Source organism: Pseudophryne corroboree, chromosome 1 (genome assembly GCF_028390025.1).
Source record: "Pseudophryne corroboree isolate aPseCor3 chromosome 1, aPseCor3.hap2, whole genome shotgun sequence".
NCBI classification, from domain to species: Eukaryota; Metazoa; Chordata; class Amphibia; order Anura; family Myobatrachidae; genus Pseudophryne; species Pseudophryne corroboree.
Window position 1 is genome coordinate 1,031,964,041 of NC_086444.1, and position 14,259 is coordinate 1,031,978,299.

Here is a 14,259-nt window from a genome sequence, read left to right on the forward strand (position 1 = left end):
GCAAAATTTGCTAGAGGTCTCCAATGTTGGCGGGAAACCTGCAAAAATGTGCGTCTCCTTTCCCTTCACGGGCAGTGTTAGGGAGACACTTAGAAAAAGGCATAGTGTAGCAATCCTTTAAAATTGAGACAATTTATTTTACAGATTGCACTTACAAACACATAATTAAAAACAGCATGTCAAACAGACTCCATTGGACATATCACCAATCCCGTGTAATTTTTTCTCCGGGGGATTCATTGGACACCAGATGGACAATAGGTGAATGGGTTACCGGGCTCCTGATGCACGGCTCCACATATACAAGGATAGTCCCCTAAAGGATAGAGGAGTCCAAGAGTCCAAAGAAAACGAGCCACGCCTGTGTCTTAGGAATCCCCCAGAGAAAAAAAATTACACGGGATTGGTGATATGTCCAATGGAGTCTGTTTGACATGCTGTTTTTAATTATGTGTTTGTAAGTGTAATCTGTAAAATAAATTGTGTCTCAATTTTAAAGGATCGCTACACTATGTCTGCCTTTTTCTAAGTGTCTCCATAGGCATGCGCAGAAAATGTTATTAGGGGGTGCACCGGAGTGGGGTGTCTATCACAGCCTATTGGCACTCAAAGCAATATAAAATCACATACCACAAGGGGCGTGGCCAATGCACATGTGAGCGTGTCAACGTGACACCACCTGTTTCTCATTACTCTGGGAGCATTCCTTTCCATATGCACCGTACTTACAGTATATGGTGGTTTCTCACAATGGGGAACCTCTGAAGAAATGTCCTCCCTTGGCAGACAGCATCTTCTATTATTAATAACTACTCATGTAGGAAATTACATGGTCCAGAAGATGCTTTTTTTTGTGTAGGAATATAACCAAGATAATCATCATGCAACAGAGGTTCAACCAAACTCGTGTCATCTCCTACCCCGTGTCTCTAAGCCACACCCTCACTTCCCAGCCACACCATCTCCCCCCCTCCCTGCTTTGTCTTTCACCCCCACCATTATCCCCTCCCAGCGTCGCGTCTCATCCACATTCATCTCCCGCCTGCGTCTCAGTCACGCATCTCTTCCAATCCGCCTCACTTTGTATCTCTCAGCCTGCCCCCTGCACTCTGTCTATTATCCTTCACCTTCCTTCATTCTGTGTGCGCTGCCAGATACACATATGCCCCCCAGCGCTGCCAGATACACACATGCCCCCCAGCGCTGCCAGATACACACATGCCCCCCAGCGCTGCCAGATACACACATGCCCCCCAGCGCTGCCAGATACACACATGCCCCCCAGCGCTGCCAGATACACACATGCCCCCCAGCGCTGCCAGATACACACATGCCCCCCAGCGCTGCCAGATACACACATGCCCCCCAGCGCTGCCAGATACACACATGCCCCCCAGCGCTGCCAGATACACACATGCCCCCCAGCGCTGCCAGATACACACATGCCCCCCAGCGCTGCCAGATACACACATGCCCCCCAGCGCTGCCAGATACACACATGCCCCCCAGCGCTGCCAGATACACACATGCCCCCCAGCGCTGCCAGATACACACATGCCCCCCAGCGCTGCCAGATACACACATGCCCCCCAGCGCTGCCAGATACACACATGCCCCCCAGCGCTGCCAGATACACACATGCCCCCCAGCGCTGCCAGATACACACATGCCCCCCAGCGCTGCCAGATACACACATGCCCCCCAGCGCTGCCAGATACACACATGCCCCCCAGCGCTGCCAGATACACACATGCCCCCCAGCGCTGCCAGATACACACATGCCCCCCAGCGCTGCCAGATACACACATGCCCCCCAGCGCTGCCAGATACACACATGCCCCCCAGCGCTGCCAGATACACACATGCCCCCCAGCGCTGCCAGATACACACATGCCCCCCAGCGCTGCCAGATACACACATGCCCCCCAGCGCTGCCAGATACACACATGCCCCCCAGCGCTGCCAGATACACACATGCCCCCCAGCGCTGCCAGATACACACATGCCCCCCAGCGCTGCCAGATACACACATGCCCCCCAGCGCTGCCAGATACACACATGCCCCCCAGCGCTGCCAGATACACACATGCCCCCCAGCGCTGCCAGATACACACATGCCCCCCAGCGCTGCCAGATACACACATGCCCCCCAGCGCTGCCAGATACACACATGCCCCCCAGCGCTGCCAGATACACACATGCCCCCCAGCGCTGCCAGATACACACATGCCCCCCAGCGCTGCCAGATACACACATGCCCCCCAGCGCTGCCAGATACACACATGCCCCCCAGCGCTGCCAGATACACACATGCCCCCCAGCGCTGCCAGATACACACATGCCCCCCAGCGCTGCCAGATACACACATGCCCCCCAGCGCTGCCAGATACACACATGCCCCCCAGCGCTGCCAGATACACACATGCCCCCCAGCGCTGCCAGATACACACATGCCCCCCAGCGCTGCCAGATACACACATGCCCCCCAGCGCTGCCAGATACACACATGCCCCCCAGCGCTGCCAGATACACACATGCCCCCCAGCGCTGCCAGATACACACATGCCCCCCAGCGCTGCCAGATACACACATGCCCCCCAGCGCTGCCAGATACACACATGCCCCCCAGCGCTGCCAGATACACACATGCCCCCCAGCGCTGCCAGATACACACATGCCCCCCAGCGCTGCCAGATACACACATGCCCCCCAGCGCTGCCAGATACACACATGCCCCCCAGCGCTGCCAGATACACACATGCCCCCCAGCGCTGCCAGATACACACATGCCCCCCAGCGCTGCCAGATACACACATGCCCCCCAGCGCTGCCAGATACACACATGCCCCCCAGCGCTGCCAGATACACACATGCCCCCCAGCGCTGCCAGATACACACATGCCCCCCAGCGCTGCCAGATACACACATGCCCCCCAGCGCTGCCAGATACACACATGCCCCCCAGCGCTGCCAGATACACACATGCCCCCCAGCGCTGCCAGATACACACATGCCCCCCAGCGCTGCCAGATACACACATGCCCCCCAGCGCTGCCAGATACACACATGCCCCCCAGCGCTGCCAGATACACACATGCCCCCCAGCGCTGCCAGATACACACATGCCCCCCAGCGCTGCCAGATACACACATGCCCCCCAGCGCTGCCAGATACACACATGCCCCCCAGCGCTGCCAGATACACACATGCCCCCCAGCGCTGCCAGATACACACATGCCCCCCAGCGCTGCCAGATACACACATGCCCCCCAGCGCTGCCAGATACACACATGCCCCCCAGCGCTGCCAGATACACACATGCCCCCCAGCGCTGCCAGATACACACATGCCCCCCAGCGCTGCCAGATACACACATGCCCCCCAGCGCTGCCAGATACACACATGCCCCCCAGCGCTGCCAGATACACACATGCCCCCCAGCGCTGCCAGATACACACATGCCCCCCAGCGCTGCCAGATACACACATGCCCCCCAGCGCTGCCAGATACACACATGCCCCCCAGCGCTGCCAGATACACACATGCCCCCCAGCGCTGCCAGATACACACATGCCCCCCAGCGCTGCCAGATACACACATGCCCCCCAGCGCTGCCAGATACACACATGCCCCCCAGCGCTGCCAGATACACACATGCCCCCCAGCGCTGCCAGATACACACATGCCCCCCAGCGCTGCCAGATACACACATGCCCCCCAGCGCTGCCAGATACACACATGCCCCCCAGCGCTGCCAGATACACACATGCCCCCCAGCGCTGCCAGATACACACATGCCCCCCAGCGCTGCCAGATACACACATGCCCCCCAGCGCTGCCAGATACACACATGCCCCCCAGCGCTGCCAGATACACACATGCCCCCCAGCGCTGCCAGATACACACATGCCCCCCAGCGCTGCCAGATACACACATGCCCCCCAGCGCTGCCAGATACACACATGCCCCCCAGCGCTGCCAGATACACACATGCCCCCCAGCGCTGCCAGATACACACATGCCCCCCAGCGCTGCCAGATACACACATGCCCCCCAGCGCTGCCAGATACACACATGCCCCCCAGCGCTGCCAGATACACACATGCCCCCCAGCGCTGCCAGATACACACATGCCCCCCAGCGCTGCCAGATACACACATGCCCCCCAGCGCTGCCAGATACACACATGCCCCCCAGCGCTGCCAGATACACACATGCCCCCCAGCGCTGCCAGATACACACATGCCCCCCAGCGCTGCCAGATACACACATGCCCCCCAGCGCTGCCAGATACACACATGCCCCCCAGCGCTGCCAGATACACACATGCCCCCCAGCGCTGCCAGATACACACATGCCCCCCAGCGCTGCCAGATACACACATGCCCCCCAGCGCTGCCAGATACACACATGCCCCCCAGCGCTGCCAGATACACACATGCCCCCCAGCGCTGCCAGATACACACATGCCCCCCAGCGCTGCCAGATACACACATGCCCCCCAGCGCTGCCAGATACACACATGCCCCCCAGCGCTGCCAGATACACACATGCCCCCCAGCGCTGCCAGATACACACATGCCCCCCAGCGCTGCCAGATACACACATGCCCCCCAGCGCTGCCAGATACACACATGCCCCCCAGCGCTGCCAGATACACACATGCCCCCCAGCGCTGCCAGATACACACATGCCCCCCAGCGCTGCCAGATACACACATGCCCCCCAGCGCTGCCAGATACACACATGCCCCCCAGCGCTGCCAGATACACACATGCCCCCCAGCGCTGCCAGATACACACATGCCCCCCAGCGCTGCCAGATACACACATGCCCCCCAGCGCTGCCAGATACACACATGCCCCCCAGCGCTGCCAGATACACACATGCCCCCCAGCGCTGCCAGATACACACATGCCCCCCAGCGCTGCCAGATACACACATGCCCCCCAGCGCTGCCAGATACACACATGCCCCCCAGCGCTGCCAGATACACACATGCCCCCCAGCGCTGCCAGATACACACATGCCCCCCAGCGCTGCCAGATACACACATGCCCCCCAGCGCTGCCAGATACACACATGCCCCCCAGCGCTGCCAGATACACACATGCCCCCCAGCGCTGCCAGATACACACATGCCCCCCAGCGCTGCCAGATACACACATGCCCCCCAGCGCTGCCAGATACACACATGCCCCCCAGCGCTGCCAGATACACACATGCCCCCCAGCGCTGCCAGATACACACATGCCCCCCAGCGCTGCCAGATACACACATGCCCCCCAGCGCTGCCAGATACACACATGCCCCCCAGCGCTGCCAGATACACACATGCCCCCCAGCGCTGCCAGATACACACATGCCCCCCAGCGCTGCCAGATACACACATGCCCCCCAGCGCTGCCAGATACACACATGCCCCCCAGCGCTGCCAGATACACACATGCCCCCCAGCGCTGCCAGATACACACATGCCCCCCAGCGCTGCCAGATACACACATGCCCCCCAGCGCTGCCAGATACACACATGCCCCCCAGCGCTGCCAGATACACACATGCCCCCCAGCGCTGCCAGATACACACATGCCCCCCAGCGCTGCCAGATACACACATGCCCCCCAGCGCTGCCAGATACACACATGCCCCCCAGCGCTGCCAGATACACACATGCCCCCCAGCGCTGCCAGATACACACATGCCCCCCAGCGCTGCCAGATACACACATGCCCCCCAGCGCTGCCAGATACACACATGCCCCCCAGCGCTGCCAGATACACACATGCCCCCCAGCGCTGCCAGATACACACATGCCCCCCAGCGCTGCCAGATACACACATGCCCCCCAGCGCTGCCAGATACACACATGCCCCCCAGCGCTGCCAGATACACACATGCCCCCCAGCGCTGCCAGATACACACATGCCCCCCAGCGCTGCCAGATACACACATGCCCCCCAGCGCTGCCAGATACACACATGCCCCCCAGCGCTGCCAGATACACACATGCCCCCCAGCGCTGCCAGATACACACATGCCCCCCAGCGCTGCCAGATACACACATGCCCCCCAGCGCTGCCAGATACACACATGCCCCCCAGCGCTGCCAGATACACACATGCCCCCCAGCGCTGCCAGATACACACATGCCCCCCAGCGCTGCCAGATACACACATGCCCCCCAGCGCTGCCAGATACACACATGCCCCCCAGCGCTGCCAGATACACACATGCCCCCCAGCGCTGCCAGATACACACATGCCCCCCAGCGCTGCCAGATACACACATGCCCCCCAGCGCTGCCAGATACACACATGCCCCCCAGCGCTGCCAGATACACACATGCCCCCCAGCGCTGCCAGATACACACATGCCCCCCAGCGCTGCCAGATACACACATGCCCCCCAGCGCTGCCAGATACACACATGCCCCCCAGCGCTGCCAGATACACACATGCCCCCCAGCGCTGCCAGATACACACATGCCCCCCAGCGCTGCCAGATACACACATGCCCCCCAGCGCTGCCAGATACACACATGCCCCCCAGCGCTGCCAGATACACATATGCCCCCTACGGTGCTCACCCTCCTCTGCTGCCGCCAATTCCAGTCTCTGATGCTGAGGGGAGGAGAGCGCAGAGCAAGTCTCTCCTGTGCCTCACCTCACTCACTGTGTCCCTGGCTGTCAGCCAATCAAAGCTCACAGGCCGGCAGCCAATCAAGATCCAGTCAGCGAGCTCTGATTGGCTGACAGCCGAGAGTCATTTTAAATGACTGACTGAGACGGGGACACAGTGAGGGGCAGGAGAGACATGTGCTGCGCTCTCCTTTCAGCGTCAGAGACGGGAATTGGTGGCAGCAGCAGCAGAATGCATGTGTGCCGGACATTAGGGGGTGCCTGTGCGCACCAGGCACCCCCTGTGCACACGCCTATGAGTGTCTCCCCAATATTGCCCATGAAGGGAAAGGAGACACATTTTGCAGGTTTCCCACCAACATTGGAGACATCTAGCAGTTTTTGCTATCTAAAAAGGATTCTGTGGTATCTTTTGGCCTGACCCAGTTCAAAGGAGGTCAGAGGTCATCCCCTCTTACAAATGGTGAATCAGTTTTTTGACTATTTGGTACACAATGGTGTTATGGGTTTAAATGTGGTGATTGGAGAGCGCTACTATTGATGCACATTCATTTCTACGGTAAATAATCATGTAGATCATCATCTCCTCCATACCATTGTCCTCTCCAGCACTGTACTTGCTTGCTTCATCTCTTACCTCAATAACCACTACTTCTCGGTGTCTGCCTCCGGCTCCCCCTCACCCACTTCCATCCTCCCATTCGGTGTCCCACAGGGCTCTGTCATAGGCCCTCTTCTCTTCTCCCTGTATACCTCTTCCCTGGGTGCGCTCATAAGCGCCTTCGGCTTTCAATACCACCTCTATGCCGACGATATGCAACTATACTTCACTCCTGTCCTCTCTCTGGTATTTACCTGCCTCTCCGGCATCTCCTCCTGGATGTCTGAGCACTCCCTGAAGCTCAACATGGACAAAACCGAACTCATCATCTTTCCCACATCCAGGGTCTCCACCCTCCTTAATATCTCACAACACCATCATCCTCCAAATTCTCCAAATCCGCTGCTTGGGTGTCGCTCAACTCCTCCCTCTACTTCACCCCACACGTTCAGTCTCTGGCTCAATCCTGTCAGTTCCAGCTATGCAAAATTGCTCGGATCAGGCCGTTCCTCTCCCAGAGTGCAACTAAACTTATCCACTCACTGGTCATCTCACGGCTCGACTATCGTAACATTCTCCTCACAGGCCTCCCATGCTCCACTCTGATCTGCTCTCAACTCCGCAGCTAGGCTTATCTTCCTCTCCCGTCGCTCCACATCTGCCACTCCTCTTGAACAAAACCTGCACTGGCTCACATTCCCCTACAGAATCCTCTTCAAACTCCTCACCCTCACGTACAAGGCCATCTCTAACTCCAATGCTCCCTACGTCTACAACCTCATCTCCCAACATACTCCCTCCCGCCCACTCCGGTCGGCCAACGACTGTCGCTTCTCCTCTACCCTGGTCACTGCATCCCATGTGCAAATCCAAGATTTTGCTCGTGCTGCCCCCCTTCACTGGAACGAGCTCGCTCTATTAGACTCTCTCCGACCTTGCAAAGCGTCAAACAGGCACTGAAAACCCACCTGTTCAAAGCGTACCCTTCCGCATAACCTAGTTTCGAGGACACTCTCCCAACCCACTAACTTATGCCTTGGCCATCTCTGCCTCTCTTACTTCCTACCATCAAGGCCACCTATTGCTTGCTCGCACTTCATGTCACCTGGCGGTCTCCCCCCACCCCCTAGATTGTGAGCTCCTTGGAGCAGGGCTCCCTTCCCTCCTGTTCTCAAAACGCTCTCCGCTCACATTTCAATTACAGCCTACATAGCGAATGTCTATTCTTGCATCTCCTCTCGCTCAAACCTTCATCTCTTCCAGTGGATGCCTGCCCCCAGTAGTATGAAGACTACTCCTTTGCTTCTTTACATCTCAGCTGTATTGTGTACCGAGAATTGTGTTGCTAATTGTTACCTGTGCTCTGTTTTAGTTTTTCTGTTACTGTAATATTAAGTTCTGTATACTCTGTATTGTTCTAATGTCTGATGTATGTACGGTGCCGCGAAACACTTGCGGCGCCCCATAAATAAAATGTAATAGTAATAATAAATAAATATTCATCAAATAAGATTAAGAATAACTTAAGCGTGATACTTCAGTGTGAGCTGTTTGCCATCATATTCATTTAGGAAACATAACACCAGATGAAAATATAAAGTAATGATTTATATCAGGGACTTCAGTTTGGGACAGCTAAGAAAGGAACACTGAGTAGATCAGCAATACCATTCTGCCCATGGAGCCAATGGTTTTCACAGGAACTTAGCATTGTGGCAATAATTGAATAGGCCAGACCTGTGGCAATCAATATAAATATGCCAGGTCAAAAAGCCTTGCTGCTAATCTGCAGCTAAAATCTGGTTACCCTGCAGCAGAAACCAAAATGTGTCCAGGAGAACAAAAGACATGTACACACTCTCCAGCAATGGCACCCATAGCAACTGCCCCCAACAGGTTTGCACTAAGTTATAGGACCTACCTTATTCTTGCACAGCTCCTCATAGGTACCTTCAAATTTCCTCTTTTTTGCCCAAATAAGTACATTGTCAGGATCTGGGACAATAATTCCCACAAGGAAAGCCTGAGAATGAGAAAAGAATATTAAAAAAACAGAACAAAAAAAACCCCAAACAATTTAAGAGTCAAGTTAGGAAATGTTAGCATTTGGAGTATAAGGAAATAGGTCCCCCCGCCGCTTTTAGAGTTTCAAAATTAACGTAAAATATTATTAATTCTTTGCAACTCCCCTTTAGATTTGTACCCTGGACGGCTGCCCCTCTGACACAGCCTTCGTGCCATGATGCATTACATTCACGCTGGTCACGTTACCTGCAAGCTTTCTCCATGAACAAACACCTGCACCACTGCTTCGCTTCTTGTATACACGTTTTCAATTTTTTCAGGTGCAATGTATTCACCCTGGGCTAATTTAAAGATATGTTTTTTCCGATCTACGATCTTTAAAGTACCATTCTGTAAAGGAGAATACAGTTCATAATACATACATGTACTGATTATTTATAGCAATTAATGTGTGTGTGTGTGTGTGTGTGTGTGTGTGTGTGTGTGTGTGTGTGTGTGTGTGTGTGTGTGTGTGTGTGTGTGTATATATATCTATATCTGAGTGATTACAAAGAGGAGATCTATGGCCAGTAATCAGATCCACAAGTTTATCAATGTCTATCACGGGACCCCACAGCGGTTTATAAACAAGAAATTGATGACATCCTAAGTCAGGCAGTAGTCAATGTGATCTCGCCCAGAGTACGGGATGCACTGGTACAAGAATAGCCGAAACTGCCCGTACTAGACACCATACCAAAGTTACATAAAAACCCGCTTAGACCACCAAGTCCTCCTATACTAGCAGCTCGTGACTCACTATATTTCAAAATATTTAGACTTATCTCCAGCCGATTGTACAGTCTCAAAATGCCTGCTTAAAGGACACTACGGCGTTTTTGTTACAGATACAAGCATTGACTATTACCTGAACAATATTTGATGTGCACTATCGACGTCATCAGCCTGTACACATGAGTCCATCAGGAGAATGATCAGTGACCACGCGGAATACATGGGCCCCAATGTGGATTTCTTTGTGCAATTATTAGAATTAACGCTATCACGGAATCATTTCTTATTCGACAGCAAGATCTACCAACAAAGCTCGGGCTGCGCAATGGGCTCTTGCGTAGCTCCGAGCTTTGCCAATATCTTTGTGTGTGAAGTCGAAAAAGCACATTTTTTTTTTTACAGAACCAACAATAGCCAACCACATCAAGGCATTTTTCCACTATATCGATTACATCCTCATTTTATGGTCAGATACCAAAGAAAAATTTGATGCTGCTATGTTGGAGATCAACATGATGTACCCACCAATGAAATTCACCTATTCAGCTAGTTTTGAGTTTTACACTATCTGGACGTGCTAATTAAACAAGATCAGGACCATCAGTTACACACATCGATATACTTTAAAGACACAGATAGAAACACAATTTTGCATGCCAATAGCCATCACCCACCTTCATTAAAGTGGGGGTTGCCATAGTCTCAAGTTTTGAGTATTTTCTTAATTTGTAGTGATTATCAAGATGCTGTTCATCAGATAGATAACCTCTCACCAAAAATTTCACCAGCATGTTATCAAAATGAAACCATTCCAAAAGGCCAAAGCAAGGGTTTTGGCACAAGACAGGTCCAGAACCTTAAACAGGACAGACCTGATAAAACAAATCTTATTGTACGGCCACAAGACTTTTACACATCTAGCCAGGAGATTATGGCTGTCACACAGGATAAAGCCCTGATCCCATTTAAGGATTGCACGATTCTGCCATCTTACAGAAGGGGGCGGAACATTAAGAGCGTCACTGTACATAATGTCGTCACTGGGAGAAAAGAACCAACACCTGAACATTTCTTAACCCGCAAAGCGGGGAATTATAAATGCCTCGGATGCACCACGTGCAGTAGTCTGGAACAAGGTGCAGATTTTCATCATCCCAAATCGGGTAAAAAATTCACTATTAAATACCCCCTGACGTGCACCAGTCGTTTTGTTGCCTACTACATTAAATGTCCCTGCAGGCTTTTATATATAGGCAAGACAACAAGACCATTCAAAGAGAGAATAGCCATGCACCGTTCAAGCATCCGAGCTGCCTTGGAAGGTAGGGGCTCGGACCAACCAGTAGCCCGTCATTTCAAGGAAAGCCAGCACAGCTTGGCCTCTATACGGTATAAAATGATTGACTTTATTCCAGTTAACATCAGAGGAGGCAATCGAGGCCGGAGTCTTTTTTTTTTTTTAAATTCAACAATTTTTATTGATATTTTTCCTTTTTTGTACAAATTACAAACCAATAATACAACTTAAACCTAAAGCATTGCTGTCGACAGTAATATTAAGCAACATATATGGTATCATACACAAGCATATGGTTATATTCAAAATCAGTTATCCTCTGATATTAAACCCGGCAGACACGTCACTTCACCCATATATATATCTATATGGCTACATACAATCACATGCACATATATATGTGTATACATATACATTCGCATACCCATTTACAAAAAATATTAGAAAAGTATATAAGAATAAAAGTATAGCTCTCCAGAGCCCCCGGATGCAGTCATATCAAAATAGAGGAAACGGTGTCCCGAGTGAGCCACATAGCATCTACCCATATTGTGCAAGCGTCACAATTTCCTAGTCTCATCAGGTAGCTTCGGGGTGATTATGTTGAGGCTAAACTTGCTTCCGCAGAAATTGTTATGCAGGCGCCCCCAATATATGGTGATGACAACCATCTATCCCATATCGCGTAATATTTAGTAATGGCTTTCCTAGACACATAGACAAATTTTTCATGCGCCACTGTAGTATTCACTAAAGCAATCCATGAGTGAATATCTGGACCATCAGGTGCCATCCACGATCGGGCTATAGAAACCTGTGCAAGAGCACACAAGTTGATAACGTAACGCCTGGAGGGGGCATCCAGCAACTCCTCATCCACCACCGCCAGCACACATACAGGGGGGGTCAGCACATCCGCAGGTATACCAGTGGAGACCATTATCTTGAGTACATCCTGCCAGAAGGTATTAACTATCCTACAGGACCAAATCATGTGCCAAAAGGTGCCCCCATCTAAAGTACACTTGGGGCATTTAGAATCCATTCTTCCTCCGAATCTCATTAACCTCTCAGGAGTAATATAGACTATGTAAAACAAACAGATGCACCTGTTGGTAACGGGCCGCTGTGGTCGCCAGTCTAGAGGCACCCAGTGCATCTTCCCAGGTATTATTAGATATGGGCCCCAGATCACTTTCCCATTTAGATTTAAGAGAAAGAAGGGTCTCACAATGATAGGCACGTAGTAGAGCCGAATAGAATATGGAGATAGTGCAATTTTGAAGCTTAACAAATAGTTCCCTTACTGGTGTGTCCCGGAGCAGCAGGGGAGCGTTCGCAAATTGAGTTTGACAAGCATGACGGAGTTGTAGATATCGATAAAAATAGAAGGTAGGAATATTGTAATTCTCCTGCAATTGTTGGAAAGACTTAAATACACCCATATGATACAATTGCCCAAGAGACTGCACTCCCCGGCTGCTCCATACCTCCCTCATCTGTAACGATGCAAGCTCACCAAGAGATTGTGCATAGGCTAGAGGCGTCTCCGGATCCAAACCCTCTCCATGTAGCAATCTATGCGTCTGTCTCCATACCATAATTGCTTGCTTGACAACTGGAAGGTTAAGTAGCGATACATTGTCACTCAACAGTAGTTGTAATGGGGTGCAGTTCCGATCGGTTATATAGAGAATTCGGGAGATTAGTTCATCTCTACCAGGGTCATGCAACCACTTACTAATATGTACCATTTGTGCCGCTAGGTAATATAATCTGAATTTAGGGAGGCCCAGGCCCCCAGAGTCACGTGGGCGCGTGAGTGTATCTAATTTTATTCTGACTCGGCGTTTAGACCATACGATAGAGGACAGAAGACTATCTATTCTCCTAAAGGTTTTTAATGGGAGATATACAGGGGAGTGCTGTAGCGCATATAGCAACTTAGGCAGGGCCACCATTTTCACTAAATTAATTCTACCCGTTATAGTTAGAGGTAGAGTCCCCCATACCACAATACGGGAGTGCAAATAGTCCATGTGAGGTTTTATGTTTAGGGAAAAGTATTGAGAAGGATTATTTGTGACCCAGATTCCCAAGTACTTGAATGAGTCCACCCAGCGTAGAGGTAGGGTCACAAGCGGAGCCCCAGGACAAGTACCCTTAAAGGGCATTATGCAGGACTTATCCCAATTTATGGATAAGCCAGAATACCCGCCATAGGTGTCTATAATACGCAACACGTGCGGCATGGTATTGCAATAGTCTGATATGAACAGCAGAATATCATCCGCGTATAGAGCAATCTTGTCCGTGGTGGGGCCCACCCGGAACCCCCCCACTCGCAAGTCAGAACGCAGCAAGCACGCCAAGGGTTCCACTGCTAGAGCAAAAAGGATAGGGGATAGCGGGCAGTCCTGTCTTGTACCCCTAGCCAGAGGGAATGCAGAGGAGGTGAATCCATTTATCGAGACCCTGGCTGATGGTGCGGAGTAAAGTAACTTGACCCACCTTATAAAGCGTGGTCCTATACCGAAGCGGGCCATAGACCCCCACAAGAACGCCCACTCCACTGAATCAAAAGCTTTAGCAGCGTCGAGAGACACTACCACAGAAGTGTCGGCGTCCACGCGAGGGCCCTGTAAGTGCGTGAACAAGCGCCTAAGGTTAGTTAGAGTGGACCGCCCCGGTACGAAACCTGTCTGATCTGTGTGTATAATTTGGGTAACAACGGAATTGAGTCTAAGTGCCAGGATCTTTGCTAACACCTTGATGTCAGTTGTAAGTAGCGAGATAGGTCTATATGAATCTACCCGCTCTGGGTTCTTATCCGGTTTCAATAGCACTATTATCAAAGCCTCAGTCATAGAATCCGGCAGCGACCCCAACTCCAACAGGTCATTGAACAGAGCAAGTAATCTAGG

At 52.3% G+C, this 14,259-nt stretch overlaps 1 protein-coding gene across 4 annotated transcripts in view; it reads right to left on the reverse strand.

Annotated features, from left to right (window-relative positions):
- Positions 1 to 14,259, reverse strand: part of ACSL1 (acyl-CoA synthetase long chain family member 1) — a 188,816-nt gene that overhangs the window by 9,046 nt on the left and 165,511 nt on the right. For all 4 annotated transcript variants that reach the window (XM_063920730.1, XM_063920732.1, XM_063920729.1 and 1 more), the window contains exons 18-19: positions 9,511 to 9,654; positions 9,161 to 9,262 (exon numbers count right to left, since the gene is read on the reverse strand). In XM_063920730.1, coding sequence (XP_063776800.1) covers positions 9,161 to 9,262; positions 9,511 to 9,654 — 246 coding nt within the window. The remainder of the gene's footprint in view (positions 1 to 9,160; positions 9,263 to 9,510; positions 9,655 to 14,259) is intronic.